General features: G+C 36.0%; 2 protein-coding genes across 5 annotated transcripts in view; both read left to right on the top strand.

Annotated features, from left to right (window-relative positions):
- The window catches only part of LOC149222510 (uncharacterized), a 123,961-nt gene that overhangs the window by 71,629 nt on the left and 30,037 nt on the right, over positions 1-22,295 (top strand). The window contains exon 1 of one of the 2 annotated variants that reach the window (XM_089385478.1): positions 2,848-2,955. The exons of the other annotated variant lie outside the window; for it this stretch is intronic. The gene's annotated coding sequence lies outside the window, so the exon portion shown is untranslated. Of the gene's footprint in view, positions 1-2,847; positions 2,956-22,295 lie in introns of those variants that run through there. 2 annotated transcript variants of the gene reach the window in all.
- LOC149222512 (uncharacterized) lies at positions 2,816-5,763 on the top strand. Of its 3 annotated transcripts, none has more exons than XM_089385470.1 (7): positions 2,816-2,955; positions 3,133-3,253; positions 3,750-3,825; positions 4,015-4,083; positions 5,103-5,206; positions 5,317-5,430; positions 5,564-5,763. In XM_089385470.1, exons 2-6 carry the CDS (start codon positions 3,147-3,149, stop codon positions 5,405-5,407), a joined length of 447 nt encoding a protein of 148 aa, XP_089241596.1. In that variant the 5' UTR covers positions 2,816-2,955; positions 3,133-3,146; the 3' UTR covers positions 5,408-5,430; positions 5,564-5,763. The 3 variants fall into 3 exon arrangements, with proteins under 3 accessions (XP_089241596.1, XP_089241595.1, XP_089241594.1); XM_089385469.1 differs by having other exon boundaries at positions 5,317-5,455; positions 5,566-5,763; XM_089385468.1 differs by having other exon boundaries at positions 5,317-5,763.

Genomic DNA, 22,295 nt, shown 5'->3' with positions numbered 1-22,295 from the left:
AGATAAAACTTAACATACCTAATCAATGATTGTGCTTGACTAAAGGGTACATTTTTACTAGACATTGGAGTTCAATAATTAGTATCGGGAACATCAAAGTACATAGAGGGATTGGTCCTCATCATTAAATGCCCATTCCATTCCATCATACATCATAGATCTAGTGAAAATGTTGTAATCTTGAATTCCTAAATTCTTGAGAATTTTTAAGTTCACTAAATTTTAAGTGGGATCTAAAATTCTACTTTCTTTGTATGAAGAAGTGTGGTGAAGTTGGAACCACTCTAAAACATCTTGAAATAATTCATGGTAATGTGAAAAAAATAAATAAATGGATACAAAAGGAAAGATAAAGGAGAATGACATTTTTTTTAATGTGTCAGTGGAGACTACATCCATGGAAACTATCCGCGCAGATCCACCTCAAAGGATCACATCTTGTCGGCTCATTAGCAGGGCCTAACCCAAAGAGCGTCGAGGAGAATTAACCTCGTGACCTCCTATTAACAAGGTGTTTTAACAACAAGAACTCAACCGATTGAGATAACCCTTAGGGCTTTTAAGGAGAATGTCAATTTTTCTTTATTTAATATTATCATTGATTACTAAGGTTTTCTTTATTATTTTTTAAATTTCAAAGAATGGTTTTTTGTCATTGCATGTATTGGTGTACAAATTAATATGAAACACAATTACTACTCTATGAAATTGTTTGATTTAGATATCTAAAGCTAGTTTCATATCAAATGAACTAATTTCATCATAAACCTAACTAGTAAGTATGACACTGACCATTTTTTTATTTAAATCATTATTTAAATCAACAACCCTTATAAACCAATCAAACTAATTAGTACAAGCCAACCAATTCCAATTTAGAAGGTCGATTTGAAGTAACAAACCCTATAAACTAATCAAATTGATTAGTTTTAGCAAAATTCATTAAGTTATGATAACAATTAATATAGAATGAGGTGATGTATAGCCTCCAAAATCTTTGTAAAAATTGTTGATAATTGATATGATGATGGTTGCTCAATATGTGTTACTCCTAAAGATATAGAGCATTATCAATCAATCTCCGTAAACATGGTGAGTATTTAAATAGGAGGAGTATTTGACTTTGTCATACTCTTGGTGATGATGTCCATGTAAGTGGGCACAGTGTGGGAATGAGGTCATAAGTTGGTGTGTAACCAAAATGGAACAAGTGTTCTGAGAAATTATGGTTTGCCCGTCCGGAGGCATGACTAGCCGTTGTATACGCTAGGTTTATGTTGAAGAGACAAATGGTGTGAAGACTTTCCTAAACTAAAAGGAGGGTCTAGAAGTTGGGCATATGGACGACAGACTTGGGCTCATACGCATGGGATGACGTCAACAAAAACCTACTCTAGTTTTGTTCAATGTGGGCAGGCACATGGGATAACGTCAACAACAAGTAAGACACGTTTATTGGCTTAAATTTCTGAGTTATGAAAATTACTTGTCCCATTAACCGACTCATTGGGAAGCTATTCAGCCGAGAATTTTTAGTGCCACGTGGATTCCTATGCATCAAGCACGTTTGACAAGACAAGCTACATGGGACTTCAATATATTATTGAAGTGTTATAATCATTGCCACTAACATAGTTCTATAAATTATATTATAACCGACTCATTGGGAAGCTATTCGACCGAGAATTTTTAGTGCCACGTGGATTCCTATGCATCAAGCACGTTTGACAAGACAAGTTATATGGGACTTCTTGAAGTGTTATAATCATTGCCACTAACATAGTTCTATAAATTATATTGATAAATTTCAATGGTAATGGATATCAAAATACATACTTATTTTACAGTAACATTCACATTATTAAAAAAATAATAATAATAAAAAATAATTATATTATAAATTTTATTTTAATTTTATAATTATAAAAAATTAATTTTCACATTATTAAAATTAAAAAAAAATCTCTATCATCTACATAACAATTTTTGATAGATAAATTAAAATTATGAAAATTCTATTCCAAAATAAACATACCAATTAACTTAATTAGACAAATGATACTACATGGCAAATTAATATCGAGTTGTCTTTTGTGAGACTTTTTGGAAGCTTTTCTGTTCTATTTCTCTAAAATCAGGCAGGAATTTATTGAAATCACAAGTTTGATGGGTAAACTATGCACAATCCAAGTGTCCTAGGGTTTTTAGGGTGAAAAATTCATATATACAGTCAAAAAACCAGTTTAAATAACACAAATCAAAATTTCACCTCAAATTTTTTTGCCCAATTCTACACCTAGGAAAATCCAAAAAATCACACTAAAAATAACTCCAATCAATATGAAATGAGTTTTAATTCAAATTTTTTATTTTTAAAATAATCATTCATTTTGGATAATATCAAAATTATATTTTACTCCAAAATTATATTTACTTTATTTTTGAAATTGTATAATTTAAATTAATAAAAGGATTTACATACTGTGGAAACATTACACAGATTAAAACGAATAATACAAAAGTCAAATTTAGTTACTTTTCAGACGATTACAATATATTAGCGGGAAGCGGACACAAAATTAAAATTTAATTTTTGACACTAGTGTCCTCATCTGAAAATAATGGATTCCATTAACGAGACCATTGGTGTCATTTGAAATGAATCGATTCTTCCAAAGCTGATTAAAATACAAAAACCTTAGTCAATCAAACTCTACCACAAACTTTTAGTCAATCAAACTCTACCACAAACTTTAGGGTATATACAAATTTCTTGTCTTGGGGACAAAGGCACTGACAAATTTCTTGTCTTGGGGACAAAGGCACTGATCTCTGACTAAATCAAACCGGAAGTCTAAGTCAGTGTATTGGGTGAGATCCTTCTTTGGTTTTCTGAAATTTGGCTATCACACAAGAAGCGCAGCTACACGAAGAATCCCCGCTTTTCTGAATTCGGTAAACTCTCAGTTTTCAATATAGTTTAATCTCGTTATTTCAGAGCTCTCATGCTCTGTAATGCCATGGCAGAAGTAAAAAGGAATGCCTCATCTGAAATTTTTTGGGGGTTTGTTTGGATTTGCATTGGGTGTTGACTATTTATGCTTCTCTGAAAGTGCGTGATATGTTTGGTAGGTGAAGCTACAGGGATGGCGGTTGATTTACCTCCTGCCTTTGGATGGGTAGTCTTGGTTATTGTGGCATATTCCGCGCTCAATGGCTGGATGGCCATTCAGGTCGGAAAGGCTAGGAAACGGTATGAGTAATTATGTTGCGATTGCTTAGCATTTAGGTTCTCTCTATTTTGAAGAAATATATAATCTCAGATGTGAATATTTTGAAGGATGAAATATTTTTAGATGAGTATGGTTTGAAAAATATATGTGTAAGGACAAACATGTGCATCGCATGTATATATTTTACAGTATCAATCCATATACAAATTCTTGAAATATTGGTAGAATCTCCCAATATCTGAGAAATTGAATTAGAATCAAAATCTTCTTAGAATTTGATAATTAAGAAGAAGATCAGATTTTGAAAGACTTTCGAAATCTGCAATGAATATAAAGACACCCTTCTGGCCTATAAACAACTTATCTGCAGGTGTAGTGATCCCTAGCCAATCATTACTCAATCGTAGGCCTAAACAACGATTTGAAGTCGTTCACCCAGTAGATTATTTAATTTTTATGAAACTAGTCAAAGAATTGGCCACAATGTGTTTTTTTTTCCCTTTTTGGTTTGTGCAGATATAATGTCCCTTACCCGAAATTGTACGCCATTGAAAGTGAGAACAAGGATGCAAACATGTTCAACTGTGTTCAGGTTTGTTTTGGGTTTTAATATTCAGCTCTTTTGTTGCCAAATCTGATAAGTTGTTCTCATCCAAGTTGTTTACTCTATATCTCTCTCCTATTTTTTCTCGTCAGTTTTCTGGACAAAATTAGGGCTGGATAATGTTAATATTAACCGTGTATTTTTATGTTTGACCAATTATTGATTGTTTGGTTACAGCGAGGACATCAGAACTGTCTGGAGTTTATGCCTATATTCTTTGTGGTCCTCATTTTGGGTGGCTTACAGGTACTGTATTAATGTGTGTTTTTATTTAAATTTGTTGTTCTTTATTTTCTCTGAGGAGATGAGGCTGGATAAGTGATTCATCTTCGGAGCAGTAATTGTAGAAGCGGGGTGTAGTTTCCATCCCCCTGTTATGTTACACACCTGCTGCACATGAGACTAGATGTGCAGTATCCATTATGTACCCTGCAACTGGGAAATTGGGTTGTGAACACATAGTTTGCTTGGCTGACCATGGATCCACAAGAACTTCTGTGTCCAAGAAGTTTCTATTTCAAGTGAATTGGGGGCATTCCTGTGTTTTGAAGGATATTGTTGGTATGTGTTCGCTTTTGAAGAAAATTTATGCTGGTAGACTAGAAGCAAAACAGTTTCTTTCATTTCATAGAGTGCAAAGAATAGAAAGCCATAGCCTATGCCCTACCAACCCCAATCCAGTTGGATTTCTAGTTTTGAATTTATTTAAATAGTAGATTTTGGGAATATTTCAGAATTGGATTTCATTCTTGTCCTTCAATTCTGAAATATTCTAAATTGACCTCACTCTTGCTAGTAGATTTTAAAATATTTCAAAAATAGGCAATTGAGATATTCCAAAGAATAAGCAATTGAGATAAGATTGGGACATGGGCATGAAATCCACCTCCTATATCTAATATCAAAATATTTCCTGAAAGCACATAGATAAGTTACAAAGCCATTATCATTATCTTTTTAGTGGTCCCAGGGTGGATCATGATCTACTAATCCAACACCCTCCCTCAAACACAAATCGGGGAATTGAACCTGTGGGTCAAAGCTCTGATACCATGTTGAAGTTTTCAGTTGCACCAAAATTGGCAGTCATTAGTAAACTTTCAAACCATTATCATTACTTTTTTAGTGGTCCCAGGGTGAATCCCAAAATGAGATTAGTCCAAATGATCCTAACTAGGTAAATGTGAAAATCCAACACTTTGATTTTAGTTATTATTTAATGTTTACTAACTTATCACTTTGGCTTTGGATATTTCCACTTGCAGCACCCTATAGCCTCCGCCATTTTCGGTATGTTGTATACTGTTGCACGGTATTTCTACTTCACAGGCTATTCAACAGGAGATCCAAAAAATAGATTGACTTACGGGTATGCATGTGCCGACAGGCTTAACTCAGAGATAAACCAGTATAAAGTTCAGTAGGACTTTATTTGTAGCCTTGAAATAAAATAATGTTTCTGTGCTATTGTGTGTTCAGGAAATATTACGGTGTTGGTATGCTGGGATTGCTGTTCTGCACTCTATCATTGGCATGGCATCTTTTGTTTAAAGCCCCCAACTATGAATAGAAGCAGCTTATGTCAAATACCAGGCAGGCCCACAAATTTTCCCAAGGAAAGAAACTCTGTTCTTGTTAGTTACTCTTTTGTTAGTTCCCAAGATAATGGTTTTTCGTTGAATTGTGATTAGTTTAATCACTGGAACTGAAGCCTGCTCATTTTCAGGATCTGCAGCTTACAACTATGCAGAGCTCATTATGACTTGCACTCCTTACAGTTATAATTTAGCTTTTTGAATCGGGTGATTAAGCTCCAACAATTATTTTATTTCAACATATTAGCTAATTTTCAGCGTCTGCCGCTTAGAACTGTAACTTTGAAGGTTAAAGTGACATTTTTTATAAAGAAGAATAATTTTCGAACCATATTTCAGAACAATTTGTGCATCGAGCCTCAGCTCAAATTCACACACATCTTTGAGTAATACTTTCAAAGTGAGTTGAGGTTACTTTTAATGGGTAACTGTTTAGTATTTGCTTCCTATGTATTTCCTAATAGAAAAGAAAATGTATAAACCACTGTGTTGATAGCGTATCACTGGATTTGAATTTTGATAGGGAGATTAGATGGTTTATTTTATTTTATATTTAAAAATAAAAATAAAAAAAATTGAAATCATACTTAAATTTATTATTTTATTATTTATTAAAATTTTTGAATTTATTAAGGGTTTATATAGTGTAATTTGAATTTGGATTTTGATAGGGAGATTAGATGATTTATTTTATTTTATATTTTAAAAAGAAAAAAAGAAAATTTTGAAATCTTAAAAAAAATTTATTATTATTATTTAAAGTTTTTGAATTTATTAATTGAGTCGATTAAAAAAAGGTTAAAAATGTCTTTTCTAAATGAGAAGTTTTGATTTAAAGGAGGTTATAGTAAGTAAATCTAATAAATTTCAATAATTAAATCTCTTATCTCACACAAGAAGAGATCTTATAATATTTGGGTTAGATTTAATTGTACCAATAATTGTTTTTAGTGAGTATGGTAGAGATATTGTAATGTTTAACATTTTGACTAGGTCAAAATAAAACAAATAAAATTAAAATAAAATGGTTTTTCTGTTGTATTCTTCTCTAATATAGCCTATTTAAACGCTAATAATTAAACCAACAGACTTCACATCAGGAGTGTCTTAATAAAGTACCCATCTATCCAAGACCCCATGGACAATTTATTTAAAATATGAATATTATTAACTATTGGAATTATTGGGAAAATTTTGAATAAGAATATCTAATAAATTAGAAGTGAAATTTAAATTTTAAATGATTTAATACCTAACTATCTTCTATTTTAAAGATTTAACAATATTTATTCATTAAATTAGTTTATATTATTTTTGAAATTGCAACCATATTTAAAATGTCTTCCTTATCTATATTTTAATTTATTTTGATTTAAATATTTAATTTATGTATTTTCAGAATACATGATAATTCCTTCATTAGGATTTCCATTTCACACATTTGATAAATCAACAAAGTTTATATATACATTTATGTGTTTCAAACTTATGGTAAATGTCTTTTATGAAGTCTGCATATTTACATTATAAATTAACAAACTATGATATATGTTTTTTACAGTTTTTCTTACTTACACATGTGTGCTTCCACATATCTACATGTTTACATTTCTTGAATATTTTCTGCATTTTTGAATTAATGAATCTAATTAAAATTAATTTTGATAAATAAAATATCAACTTGTCATCATATGCTATAGTAAGAGGATTGAAAATGAAAAAAACAATCTCCTAAAGTGCTCAATTTCAAAATATAGATTACAATACTCACCATCGTAACCCCATAAGTAACCAACATTATGGTAATCTTGAAATCATTTTCTTACTTCTTTTTTAGCATACAAATAAAATTATAATAGAACATAAGTCATCTTTACCTTTTTTAGGGCTTAATTGACCAATTATAGTCTCAATGGACTATAACAATCTCCCTCATCAATATTTTACATATTTTTGAATCAATCTAATTATAATCCAATCAAAATAATTTTTCTTCAAATCCTCCTCCCTAGCTGCCACCATATTCTCCCTCCTTTCTCTCTCTCTCTCTCTTACAATCTTTATGAGTATTTCATGTATTTTTTATTTATTGAGCCAAACTACATCCAATTCCAATCCAAGTCAAATGACTTTGCTTCAAATCCTCTTTCAAAGGACACTCTCTTTGAATATTTTTTGTATTTTTTAATGAATGAATAAATTAGAATTTGATTTTAATTCCAACTGAAATAGCTCTACTCCAAATTGCCCTCAAAAGGACTTGATTTTGCGAACAAAGGTTTGTAATGGATGCTTTGCCTACATATCTGTTCTCATTTTCAACACTTGAATTATAAATGAAATTATTGGTATAGATTATGACACTAAATTAATACAAATTAATTAACAATTTGAATATTTTATATAAATCAATGTGTTGTTGGATAACTACATCAATCGTGAGTGATGATAGGCCAAAGAAGATGAGTAATTCTCACCCACCCCCCCACACACATGTATTGAGAGAGAAAAGGAGAGATGACCTTTGCCTTCACCTTTTAACATGTCCTAAGGTTGTTAATGTTCACATATGACTCTTCATATTTCTCCTAACATAAATATTTACAATACAATAAACCCAAGGATTAGGTATCTAACATTCCCCTCTATTCCAAAGGTGTTTTTATTAGTCCAAACATTTTTTTTTGAACATTTTGAACATTTCCTCTTCCAAGTGCTTTGCTGAAAATGTCAACAATTTGCTTTATTTATGGAACAATGTACTAGATGAATGGAATTGGCCTCTACATGATGTCAAATCAGATAATACTTGATGTTGATGTGCTTTGTTTGATAATAAAATATAGGATTATTGGCCTACTTGATTGTAGAAGTATTTTAAAAAAAGTGGAGTAGCATTCACCTATTTCTCTTGCAAATTCTCTAGTATCTTCCTTGTGCCACATAATCACCTTTGTTGCCTTTACATCCACATATTTTTCCTTGTAGTGAAATATCCTAGAATAAACTATTTGTACAATCTCTAAGAAATAGCTACTAATCCAATACTATGAGGTATCTTGAAGTAGACAATTCATTCTCCTTATCCTCATCAAATTATGAATCTATATGTCTAACTAATTTTAAGTCATTTAGAGTATTTGAGCCCAGAGTCTTGAGTTACCTTCTAGTACCTTGGAAATATCTTTGCAACACATTAATATCCTTCACAAGGTTTTTGTAGGAACCTAGAAAGCATCCCAACTACAAATGAAATATCTGATTGGTAGTTGTAAGGTAGATAAGACTCCACACAAGTTATTTATATTTAGTTGCATTGTCAAATTCGTTAGATTGTTTTGATGTTAGCTTTAGGTTTTTCTCCATTGGAGTAGAGAAAACATTACAATCAATCACTCTCAAATTATTCAACAACTATTTGATGTGCTCCTTTTAGGATATGAATATATACCTTGGATTCATATTTCTATACACAAGTAGTATCGAAGATGTCTAATGGCTACAATCTCAAAACCTTGTTCAAATATTTCTAATGGATGCAATATATTTATTGTTTTCTGTTATCTAAATATCATCTACATACACTACAATATATACAATAGTCTTACCAATTTCTTGACAAGCAAAGTTACATCATTAAGATTAAAATAATTGAAATTAATGAGCTTACATACCTGTAGAGCCTCTAACTTGCACTTGATTATCCATCATTACCTACAGCTTTTCCTCACTTATCCCTCTCTTTTGCTCTATTTTCCGCATAAACTTACCCAGATCATTACATTTGATGTCTTTACGCATAATTAGTTAACTTTGCTTATGTTTTACTGTTGGTTTATATTTTTGACATATAAACAGAGTTTCCGCAGCTGTTCAACAATTCCGTAGCTGTTCAGCAATTCCGCAGCTGTTCAGAGATTCCGCAGCCTTTTTGTTGTTTGATATACTCCACGTGTCTTCTCAAGGAATGGTCCACATGGGCATGTTGGGATGGATGTACACATGGATCGTATGCTATTGGTTAAGCCAAACCAGTCACGTATGCCCTTGGTCAACGCAGGTGTTCCCTCGGTCAAACGGTCAAGTTCTAAACGGTGGCATGAGAGCCGTGAGCAGTTGGGACACGGAACCGTAGCTGGCACTTCCTCCACGCCACGAAGACAGCTAAAGACAGGATCCAAACATAGATTTGTCTCCCATGATGACCGTTTCCCTCAAAAGTGCACGGAGTTGCCTGCGTGTTGCTGCACAAGTTAATTAGTTAAGACTGCGTGTTGTTGCGTAGTTAATAAGTTAGGCTGTAGTTGCTTAATTCACGCAGAGGGTAGTTTGCCTCTGCGCTTATAAATAAGGCGTGTGTCAACGCTTATAGATTAGCTTTTTGAATATTGTAATTGCTGCGCTGATTCTGTTATAAAAACTTTGTTTTAGAAGGCAATTCCTACAGCACTTTTCACTATATTTTGACATGCTGGTTGTATAAAAAGAAGACTGTTCTGTTCACCTTTTCGTAGCTGATCTTTTAAGTTGGTTGCGTGGATGGAGGGCCCCCATCTATGACAGCCCGTGTACATAGTGTTTGATTTCATTTTCCTACTTTCAGCAATTTCTATTTCTTTCATCATGTATAATAGTGTACCATTTGATCTCATGTCATTTCATTTCCAGCATTTATTTTAAACTGATCAGTATTGTTCTTTTGCAGGTTTTTAACCCGGGATTGTTTTTGTCTTTGTGTATTTGCTTTATATCTGATGGTATTTTCAGTTGACATATTCAAAGTTGCTGCCTTTACTCTATTTTCATAGCTGATTTCTAGTTTAGTTTCTCAAAGTTGTATGTTAACATATTGATGGTCTCTTTATCATAAGTTGTTCATCTTTTAGAGATCAGAATACTAATAAATTACAGCTGGCTTTGAGTACTTTTTAGACTAATCTTTAACTACTTCCTAATCGTGCTTCACATAATTCCATATGCTGAAAGCAGAGAGTTAGGAAGAGCTGAACATTATAACTAGTCTTTAAAGTAGATTTTTCTCATTTTTGATTACTTTTTAGACTTATCTCTCACTACTTCTTAATCGTGTTTCTCATAATTCCATATGTTGAAAGCAGAGAGTTAGGAAGAGTTGAATATTATAACTGGTCTTTAAAGTAGTTTTTCTTACCTTTTTATTTGCAGCAGCATGAATAGTGTCTAGTGCCATTAGAAAGTGGTTCTTTGCTTTCAGTTCATTTCAAGTTATTTATTTCTTTCAAGCTTTTTCTTTGCAAGTTTAGAAGGTAGTTAGAAATCACCTGTAACACACACTCACTCATTTAGAAATCACCTTACACACACACTCACTCATCTGTTTATAAAATCTCCATTCCATCTTAGGAAGATAAATTGACCACAAACAACACCCCCAAACGACAAAAAGATCTAAGAGGTTGCTTAAGTACATATAGTACACCTTCACTTCATCAGCTTACGAGCCCCGGGTTGACAATTAATGACATCAATTTAGAAACACTAAATTGACTAAACATTTTGGCGCCGTTGCTGGGGAAGTGAAATTAAGTAGCCATATTCTTAGAAGAAAAAAAAACATAAAAATTTCAAGGAAAGAAGTTGATAACCTATCAAAGTATGCTCTCCTCTTGCACTTCAAGGTGATCTGGAGGATCAGAAAAGAGAAAGTTATTGATTCGGTAGTTTCTTGAGTATGCTCTCTTCTTGCACCTAGAGTGAACTGGAAGATCAGAAAAAGAACTATTAACTTAACTTGAAGAAAAATAATAAAAAATGACATGCATAGAGCTAGAGATTCTAGGGGAAGGTTTTTAGCTAGAGCTCGAAGTTCAATTTTTACAAGTCCATCTGCTTCAAGGGATAGACAAGAGACACCTCCCTTATCTCCAACTGACACTCCTAGTCCTAGAATTCCTGGAATTCAAGAGCCAAGAGTTGACTCTCCTACACCTTCTATTGAATTTGAACCAGGAAGAGACTCTTCTCTTTCTCCTACAGAAAGACCAATTGTAATTGAGGAAGTGGAATCTACCAATAAAGTTCTTGAAGGCATTATCACTAAGACTGTTCATCTTCATAGAAGAGATTGGGCGGAAAGGCTTCCTGAAGCCTTATGGGCCTATAGAACTACATGGAGGAACACAACAGGACATTCTCCCTATGAACTTGTTTATGGGAAGGAAGTCCTGTTCCCCATTGAGTTCCAAATCAAGACCTTCAAGATGGCAGTCCAATTGGGGATGAGCCTCACAGAAGCCCAAAGACACAGAATGGACCAGCTAAATGAGCTAGATGAAATAAGACAAGATGCAATTCTAAGGACCGATCTAGTTCAGCACCAAAGATCTAAATGGCATGATCGTCATATCAAAGAAAGAAAGTTTCAGAAAGGAGATTGGGCTCTATTGTTTGATTCAAAGTCTAAGGACTTCAAAGGAAAATTTCAAACTCATTGGCTTGGGCCATATGAGATTGATGAAGTCTTTAAAAATGGAGCAGTTCGAGTGAAGACCATTGATGAGCTTCAAACACCTCTTATTGTGAATGGCCATAGATTGAAAGTCTACCAGAGGCCACTCTCAAAAGAGGAATTTGTCAAGTTGTTTAAAGAAGATTCTGCAATCAGGTTGGTGGAGAAGGATTCTTCTCCTCCATCAGCCTAATCTTTGGTTTTTGAAAAAAAAAAAAAAAGTGTATAAGCCTTAAAACCAATCTCTGATTGGCAGTCTTATGCAGAAAACCTGAGGTGAAAATCAGGGTCACCTGACACCTCATGTTTTCCAAAAAAAAAAAATCTCTCTCTCTTCCATCTCATTTCGCCATTTCATCCACTTCATTCACCATCTTATTCATTCAACCACTCTCACGCCACCTCATTTCTTTCCATTCATCCATCCATTACATTCCATTCCACCAATAAAGTCATTGTCAGATTTATTTTTACACAACTAAAGTTGTTTTGTGCAGTCAGAAGGGTATTTCTGCAGTTTCTGCAGCTGAGGAGCAATTCCGCAGCCAATATTCCAATTCCGCAGCCAATACACTTTCTGCACCTGCATATATAAAAAAAAAAAACACAGTCTGTTTAAAGAAGGAATCTGCAGTCCAAAGGTCATCAGCAAAAATTGAAAGGTCATGTAGCAGCAACAAACAATGAAAGGTTAATGTCAGATAAGAAAAAGGAATCAAAACGCGGACACCTAAGGTATGATCTAATTTCTAAACCTATGGTTATAACATTTTGCATAGTTTACGGGTTGTGTTTTTTGCCATTCAATGTAATGATTGCCAATTCTCTCCATTACTCGACCGAAATCCCCGTATCTCTCAGCCTTAACAGCCACCATTCATCACGATTTAAAAGCCCACACACGGCTGCGTTTCCATTTAAATTTTCGTACCTAAGTGACGTAGACAATTGTACTACGACTCTCTGCGTTATGATTCCGCAGCCAAATGTACACTCATGACCGAAGTCTAAGGACTTAACCGTTTCTTCCCATCATTCATAACCCTCCTACGCATGTATTATCTCATTCACGCAGTTGTTTCACTTCCACATTTTCCTTGCTTTCCACTGCTCTGCCTTATTCACCACTCTGTCATCATAACCATACTCTGTTTCGTTTATCTCCTCTGCTAAACTTTGACCACTGTTGTGAATGTATTACGGCTGTTGTGTTGAAGCCGTAAGTCTACTGTGTGGAAACCACTGTTGAAGCCGTAAAGCTGTTGAGTTAAAGCCACTGTTGAAACCGTATAACCCTTCCTCAAGAGTATTAAAACAGAGCCAGAGAATCGATGGGTAAACTTCTGAGGGCAGAGCCAGAGGGCTCCAAATTTCTGGAAGGATATCCCCAAGTCAAAGACCCTTTGCAAAAGGCAAATTGGCTCCAGTGCATTCAAAAATTCAAGGGTTATCATAAAGAGGTCACAAAGACTTTTGCACGTTCTTTCAAAGAGAAAGACAACCAAGTGGAGATAGGAGATCTGAAATTCACAGTCACCGAGAGCAGTTTGGCACAGGCCACTTCACTACCACAAACTGGGGAGAGATGGTTCAAAAACCGATCAGTACAAGACCAGCAATGGAAGCAAATTCTGAAGAATCCAGGTATGGACACTAGCATCTTTACAAAAGGAATCCCTGTTAATCTTGTCAAAGAAGAATGGACAGCTCTGCTTCTACTAGTACAAAAATTCTTTACATGTGAGGGAAGGTTTGGAGTTCTATACGTTTATCATGCCAAAATTATGATGCATTTCTTAGGAGAGCATGACATTAACCTTCCATACTTTTTACTCTCAAGCCTTAGAAAAATGTGCTCAATAGTCCAAAGAAACCCAAGAAACATTGAGCCACATTTATACCATCATGGGCTTGTCAAAATACTAGTTGAAGAACAGTTAAAGGCCAAAAGGGATACCTGGGAAAGATTTCTGGTGAGAAACCACTTCGAAGAGGCAGGAGAAGCCTCTGTGCCTAGAAAGAGTAGAAGAAAAAGAGAAGAGGTTACCCCAGAAACTGCTGTCCAAGACCTTGTTGAAGAAGAAAATGTTGCCCATCATTCTGAACATGAAATTGACCCTAAACCTGTTGTAGACATTGATCAAACAGCTCAAGGAATCATTACAGAAACCCTGCAAGAAATTGTACAAGAAGCTGCTCAAAAGAAAAAGGAGAGTAGGAAGAAACAAAAGAAAGATAAAGGAAAAGCCATAGCCCAAGAATCCTACCTTACTCCTGAGAATTCCAGTGAAGAGGACACTCAGCCATTGGCACATAGGTTGGCCCAACTTCATGAGGCTGCCCTTTCCAAGAAGATGCAAAAACAAAAACAGAAGCAACAAAAAGAAAAACAGAGCATCACCACCGTGAGAAGGAGCAGCAGGTTACAAAGCAAAATGGGGGCCACAAAGAACAAAGAGTCATTCTTTATTGACTTGAGCACACCTAAAAAGGTTGCTACAAGACTTGACTTTGAGAAAAGCTCTCCACATGTTGAGCAGGTTGAGACTAGCCCTCCACGTGAGGAAAGTCCTTTTGAGCATGAGCCTGAATTTGAACATGAACTTGAATTTGAGCATGAGCCTAGTCCAAAGAGGTCACCAGAGATTGACCTAGACCAGCAGAGAGTATATAACTACTTGGAAACATTAGAACAAGCTGTTGCTGGTCCAAGCACTGTTCTACCTCTTGAACAGCAAGTTCAATCACTGAAGCAAGAAGTATTTGAGCTAGAGGTACTAAATCGCCACATCAAACAAGAAAATGAAAAACTGAAGGAACAGAGCAATGTGGACAAGATGGTCCAAGATAATACCATGCTTCATATGGGCCTTTGGAAAAAGGAAAACAAAAAGCTCAAGAAGAAATGCAGGAAGTTAAGCAGAGCTTTGATCAATTTAAAATTCAGATGTTTGATGAAAAGACCAAGAGTCAATGTGGCCACACAGAGGAAGAGGAGAAGACTAGATGTCTTAGCAGAGGCATCTTAGCAGGTGGATTAAACAATGTTTTCGTTGCATGAGGACATGCAACACCCTTGTAGTGGGGGTATGTAGAGCCTCTAACTTGCACTTGATTATCCATCATTACCTACAGCTTTTCCTCACTTATCCCTCTCTTTTGCTCTATTTTCCGCATAAACTTACCCAGATCATTACATTTGATGTCTTTAAGCATAATTAGTTAACTTTGCTTATGTTTTGCTGTTGGTTTATATTTTTGACATATAAACAGAGTTTCCGCAGCTGTTCAACAATTCCGCAGCTGTTCAGCAATTCCGCAGCTGTTCAGAGATTCCGTAGCCTTTTTGTTGTTTGATATACTCCACGTGTCTTCTCAAGGAATGGTCCACATGGGCATGTTGGGATGGATGTACACATGGATCGTATGCTATTGGTTAAGCCAAACCAGTCACGTATGCCCTTGGTCAACGCAGGTGTTCCTTCGGTCAAACGGTCAAGTTCTAAATGGTGGCATGAGAGCCGTGAGCAGTTGGGACATGGAACCGTAGCTGGCACTTCCTCCACGCCACGAAGACAGCTAAAGACAGGATCCAAACATAGATTTGTCTCCCATGATGACCGTTTCCCTCAAAAGTGCACGGAGTTGCCTGCGTGTTGCTGCACAAGTTAATTAGTTAAGACTGTGTGTTGCTGCGTAGTTAATAAGTTAGGCTGTAGTTGCTTAATTCACGCAGAGGTTAGTTTGCCTCTGCGCTTATAAATAAGGCGTGTGTCAACGCTTATAGATTAGCTTTTTGAATATTGTAATTGCTGCGCTGATTCTGTTATAAAAACTCTGTTTTAGAAGGCTGTTCCTACAGCGCTTTTCACTATATTTTGACATGCTGGTTTTATAAAAAGAAGACTGTTCTGTTCACCTTTTCGTAGCTGATCTTTTAAGTTGGTTGCGTGGATGGAGGGCCCCCATCTATGACAGCCCGTGTACATAGTGTTTGATTTCATTTTCCTACTTTCAGCAATTTCTATTTCTTTCATCATGTATAATAGTGTACCATTTGATCTCATGTCATTTCATTTCCAGCATTTATTTTAAACTGATCAGTATTGTTCTTTTGCAGGTTTTTAACCCGGGATTGTTTTTGTCTTTGTGTATTTGCTTTATATCTGATGGTATTTTCAATTGACATATTCAAAGTTGCTGCCTTTACTCTATTTTCATAGCTGATTTCTAGTTTAGTTTCTCAAAGTTGTATGTTAACATATTGATGGTCTCTTTATCATAAGTTGTTCATCTTTTAGAGATCAGAATAATAATAAATTACAGCTGGCTTTGAGTACTTTTTAGACTAATCTTTAACTACTTCCTAATCGTGCTTCACATAATTCCATATGCTGAAAGCAGAGAGTTAGGAAGAGCTGAACATTATAACTAGTCTTTAAAGTAGATTTTTCTCATTTTTGATTACTTTTTAGAATTATCTCTCACTACTTCTTAATCGTGTTTCTCATAATTCCATATGTTGAAAGCAGAGAGTTAGGAAGAGTTGAATATTATAACTGGTTTTTAAAGTAGTTTTTCTTACCTTTTTATTTGCAGCAGCATGAATAGTGTCTAGTGCCATTAGAAAGTGGTTCTTTGCTTTCAGTTCATTTCAAGTTATTTATTTCTTTCAAGCTTTTTCTTTGCAAGTTTAGAAGGTAGTTAGAAATCACCTGTAACACACACTCACTCATTTAGAAATCACCTTACACACACACTCACTCATCTGTTTATAAAATCTCCATTCCATCTTAGGAAGATAAATTGACCACAAACAACACCCCCAAACGACAAAAAGATCTAAGAGGTTGCTTAAGTACATATAGTACACCTTCACTTCATCAGCTTACGAGCCCCGGGTTGACAATTAATGACATCAATTTAGAAACACTAAATTGACTAAACAATACCTTATGTTCTTGACCCTTCACAAAAGATCCCTCTGGTTGAGACATGTAGAAAATCTCTTTCAAATATCTATTCAAGACTCATTCTCTTCACATCCATGTGATAAATATTCCACCTATTTTGTTCTGCCAAAGCCAACAGTGCATGAATGATAACCCATTTTGTTGTGGAGGAGAAATTCTCCTCGTAGTTTATGTCTTCATTTTGTGCATATATTTTTTCCACAAACCTTGCCTTTGTTAGGATATTCCGACACATAGGATATAGTTAAGTTCAACTTGGTCTAGTGTAGAGTTAGGTATAGAGTTAGGTAAAGTGTGTTTCTTTACCGTTGTACATTTTGTAACTTACAATCCGACGGTCACGATATGTAGTGATCCGACGGTTCACTCTCTCCTCGGTATTACCGACACTTGATCCGTGGCTTGACACCTGATTGGTCCATGAGTTCTATTTAAAGCGCATGGAGGGTCATTGTTCGGGTAATCTGTGCATGAGAGAAGCTTATGTAAATTTTCATTCTTTGATTAATAAATTGCCTGTAGTAGCCACGTTGGCACAGGCCGTGGACTGTTTCCCTCTTTGAGGGTTTTAACCACGTCAAAAATACTGGTGTATTGATCTGTGATCTGGTTGTGAGCGGTGTCCTTTTGGTGTTCTTTCTGAGGAACTTACCCTGTAAATTCCTACATGGTATCGGAGCTATTTGAGGGCCGCGTCCATTGGTGATCCAAATCTGAAGCCGGTAGAACTGCATCCGACTGCTGTTTCCTAGATCTGCTGTTTCTGACTACTTTCGGGCCGAGAGGACTGCTCTGTTGTGTTCGGAGCATCTGTTCCAGTGAGGAACCCCTTTCGTTTCACGCGAAAAGGTTTCCGGTAGCCCTAGTTGCGTCATTTTTAAGATCTGGAGGTATACAGTCTTTATTTGCAGTTTACTGTTATTTTCTCTCTGCTTATTTCGGTTTCGGTTTATTTAGCTTTTTTTTAACCGGATCTATACCTTTCATTTCTGCGTATGCTCTTTGCCCTGCGACTCTGTGCGATCTGGGCAAATCAGAAACAGAAAGGAAGGATTTTTCTCATGCGTATGCTCTTTTCCCTGCACCTTAGTGTGATCTCGGAAAATCAGAAACATTGAGAAAAATATTTAGTTTTTCGGCTAAAGCTAACTTTGAGCCGCAAGGTTCATTTTTTAAAATATCTAGTTTTTTGGCTAAAGCTAACTTCGAGCCATAAGGTTCGTTTTCTTTGCATGTCCGTGTTGGGTTTTGTGTTTTGTGTTTTGTAGGGAAAAAGCGCTTTCTCAAGGCAAGCACGCAAACCAAGCCTCCCCCCCCCCCCTCTCTCTCTCTCTCTCTCTCAAATTTTTTGTATAGATCAATTGGTTCAAAGCTATTTTAAGAGAGTAGAGGTCTTGGGTTCAAGTCTCCATTTTGTGGGGGCGGATTTTTTCATTTCCGCACATTCGCGCACTTTGCCGGCAACTTCAACAATTTTTTTTTCAAAAAGCCATAACTTCTTCATCCGGAAGCCTTTTTCAGAGCCGTTTTTTCTTAAACCGCCTAATTTTTCGAGATCTATCCATTGGAACACTTACTTTCAGCATCTTCAGCTTCATTTTTTTTAAAAAATGGAAAGTCCATGCCAAGTCATTCTTGACAGCACTAACTACTTCCAATGGATATCCTACATGGAAGATTTACTTAGAAGTAAAGGTCTCTACAGAATAGCCACAAACCAAGAAAAGAAACCAAAAGATGAAGACAAGGCTGCAAAATGGGAAAATAGACAAGATCAAGCACGTGGTTTGATAGGGATGTCTATTTCTCCTGATCTTAGATTCCATATTGCAGAACTTGAGACTCCTCATGAAGCATTGGAACAAATCACTAAAGTTTTTGGGATTAAAAATGAAATTAGAGCCCATCAACTTGAAAATGAGTTGCTTACATTGGATCCTAATAATTTTTCTTGCATTGAAGATTTCTTGTCCAAATTCAAGACCCTTAGATATCTCTTGGAAGGTGTTAAGGTTAAGAAAGAAGATAGTAACCTTATTTATTCCATCCTTACTAAGTTGGGACCAGCCTACTCTGTATTTGTTTCCACCTTCCATTCTACAAGGGAAGCTTTCATTTGTCAAGGAAAAGACTACAAGGCCCCTTCCTTTGACTCTTTTTTGATTCTTTAATAAGAGAACAAGAAAAACTCTTACACCTTGGTCTTCTTAATCTTGGAAACTCTTCCAAGAAAGCGTTAGCCGCCCAACAGCAACCAAATTCAAAGAATCCTAAGAAGTCATATCCTAAAAAGAATGGTCCTAAACCAAACAAGGGTCCTAAGCAAACTCAGCCTCAAAATGAAAGATCATTTCAGCAAAATGATAGGACCAATAAAAACAAATGGAAGAAGACTGATAGACATTGTAACTTTTGTAATCGAGATGGCCACTTAGAATCTAAATGCTTTAAGAAGATGGAAGCCTTGGAAGCCGCAATGAAGAAACATAACATCCATGTGGAGCATTCTTCAACTTCAACTTCAACTTCATCTTCAGGAATGACACTTTCTGCATGTCGTTGTCAATCATCTCAGTCTGGTTATGCATTAAATGTATCTTCTTCTTCTCATTCTCATGAGTGGCTCATTGATTCTGGAGCCTCTTATCACATGGTCAAAAACAAAGCCATGTTTTCTTCTTTAAATGATTGTAACACCAAAAATATATATGTTGGTGATGATAGATCTCTTAATGTTGTAGGGACTGGAACTGTTCATCTAGACAATGGTCAGTTTAATGATGTATTATGTGTTCCAACCTTATCCTGCAACCTTCTATCTGTATATCAGATAACTCATTCAGGTGAAGGTAAAATTGTTGAATTTTCACCTCATGATGTTGTAATCAAGGATCTAAGAGATCCTAAACAGATTCTAGCTACTGGTATTGCTGATGATTCCACAAGGTTGTATAAGTTTCACAACTTTGGGTCATCAAATCTTCCCTCAGTATTTGTTGTTCATAATGATGAAGTGAGCAAACTTTGGCATGAGCGATTTGGTCACTTAAACTATCGCTCCCTTCAGCATCTATGTAAAGAAAATATGGTGACAGGTCTTCCTATGGTATCTTGCAGAGATGGTGTTTGTTTCGGATGTGTACTCGGAAAACATCATCGGGACAGTTTTGAAAAACGTGCCTCTTGGCACGCCTCAGCCCCTTTACAGCTTGTGCACAGTGATTTATGTGGTCCACTTCCTGTTGCTTCATTCTCTGGCTGCAAGTATTTCTTAACTTTCATTGATGATTTCTCCAGACGCACTTGGGTATACTTCTTAAAACTCAAGAGCGAAGTATTTAACACATTTTTGGCCTTCAAAGCCTTTGTTGAAAAACAATCTGGACATCAAATTCTTAAGCTAAGAACTGATAATGGTGGAGAATATGTTAAAAACACATTCATCAACTTTTGCACCGAAAATGGAATTCAAATGCAACATACTGTTCCATACACTCCACAACAAAATGGTGTAGCTGAAAGGAAAAATCGCACCTTAAAGGAAATGGCTAATTGTATGCTGCAATCTAAAGGACTCAGTCTTAGTTTTTGGGCCGAAGCAATTAATTGTGCAAATTATATAATAAATCGCACTCCTACTAAGGTTCTAAAGAATATCACTCCAGAAGAAGCTTGGAGTTCCATTAAACCAGATGTAAGTCACTTTCGTGTTTTTGGAAGTGAAGCATGGGCCCATATTCCAGATGAAAAGCATAAAGCTTTAGAACCTAAGAGTGAGAAATGTACTTTTGTTGGATATTCTGAAGATGTAAAAGGTTATAGACTTATTCCATTTAAGTCCAAAAATGTTATCATTAGAAGAGATGTAAAATTTGATGAAAATAAATCGGCCTGCGAGCCTAGTCCGGCGGATGTGCCACCTCTTCCTATCTCTTCTACTTTTGAAAACATTTCTTCTTCAGATGATGAAAGTGAGGATGACAATCCTCCCCCACCTTCTCAGGATCCTCAACTTCCAAGATGGGTCCGTGCTACTCGGGATGCAGCAGGTGATCTTGCCGGTGATCCTACAGATCAGCGACGTACACGTTCTCAGTTTGAAAGAGCCTCTTCTTTACTGGCTCAAGCTCCAGTAAATCATGATCCTGACACTTTTGCAGAAGCTTCAGGCCATCCACATTGGGAAACAACTATGAATGAAGAATATCATTCATTGTTGACAAATGATACATGGGATCTTGTTCCTCTACCAAAGGGACGCAAACTTGTTAGATGTAAATGGGTTACAGAACCAAGTATGGACCAGATGGGAAAGTTGATAAACATAAAGCTTGTCTTGTTGCTAAGGGCTTTTCACAGGTTGAAGGCATTGACTACACTGAAACCTTCTCCCCTGTTGCCAAAATGAACTCTATCTGCCTTGTTCTTTCCCTTGCTGCCTCTTTAAAATGGGAAGTCCATCAGATGGATGTTAAATCTGCCTTCTTGCATGGGGACTTGCATGAAGAAATCTATATGGAACAACCCATTGGCTTCATCCAAACAGACTCCAGCCTTGTATGTCGACTTAAGAAATCTCTTTATGGTCTCAAGCAAGCTCCTCGGGCTTGGTATGCCAAAATGGATAGCTTTCTTTTAGAATCTGGCTTTTCTAGGTGTTATTCTGACAATACTGTCTACACCAAGAAAGTGGGCAACTCTCTTATCATCCTTGTTCTTTATGTTGATGATCTTATTCTTACTGGTAGTGATCCCAACCTTATAAACCATGTGAAGTCCAACCTTAAAAAGAAATTTGAAATCACAGACTTAGGACACTTACACTTTTTTCTCGGTCTTCAAGTCTTGCAATCCAAGGAGGGTATTTCCCTTTCCCAGTCCAAGTATGCTTATGATCTTCTTCGTCATTTTCACATGGAAGACTGTAAGCCAGCCCCTTCTCCCTTTCAGTCTGGAGTCAAACTTTCAGTCTCTTGTACTTCTCCTGAAGTTGATGCTACCTTATACCGTCAACTTGTAGGAAAACTCTTGTATCTAACCCATACTCGTCCTGACCTTTCCTTTGCTGTTGGCCTTGTTGCTCATTTTATGCAAAATCCCCGTGAAAGTCATTGGAAAGCAGCTAAAAGAATACTTCGTTATGTTCGAGGTACAGTACAGTTTGGGATTCATTACAGTGCCAAAGCAGCTCCTCTATTAGTTGGTTTCACTGATTCTGATTGGGCTGGTGACCCTGATGATCGGAAGTCTACTGCCGGTTATGTCTTCACTCTTGGTTCAGGACCTATTACATGGGCTTGTAAGAAACAGGCTGCCATTTCTCTTTCGTCAGCAGAAGCAGAGTATCGTGGTGCCGTGGAAGCCAGTAAGGAAGCCTTGTGGCTTCGTCAGATCCTATCAGAG

This window comes from Pinus tabuliformis, chromosome Q (assembly GCF_031772625.1).
Source record: "Pinus tabuliformis cultivar Carrire ecotype Pingquan chromosome Q, CPIR1, whole genome shotgun sequence".
NCBI classification, from domain to species: Eukaryota; Viridiplantae; Streptophyta; class Pinopsida; order Pinales; family Pinaceae; genus Pinus; species Pinus tabuliformis.
Note: the sequence above shows the minus strand (reverse complement) of the source record. Positions and strands in the feature narration are given on the sequence as shown.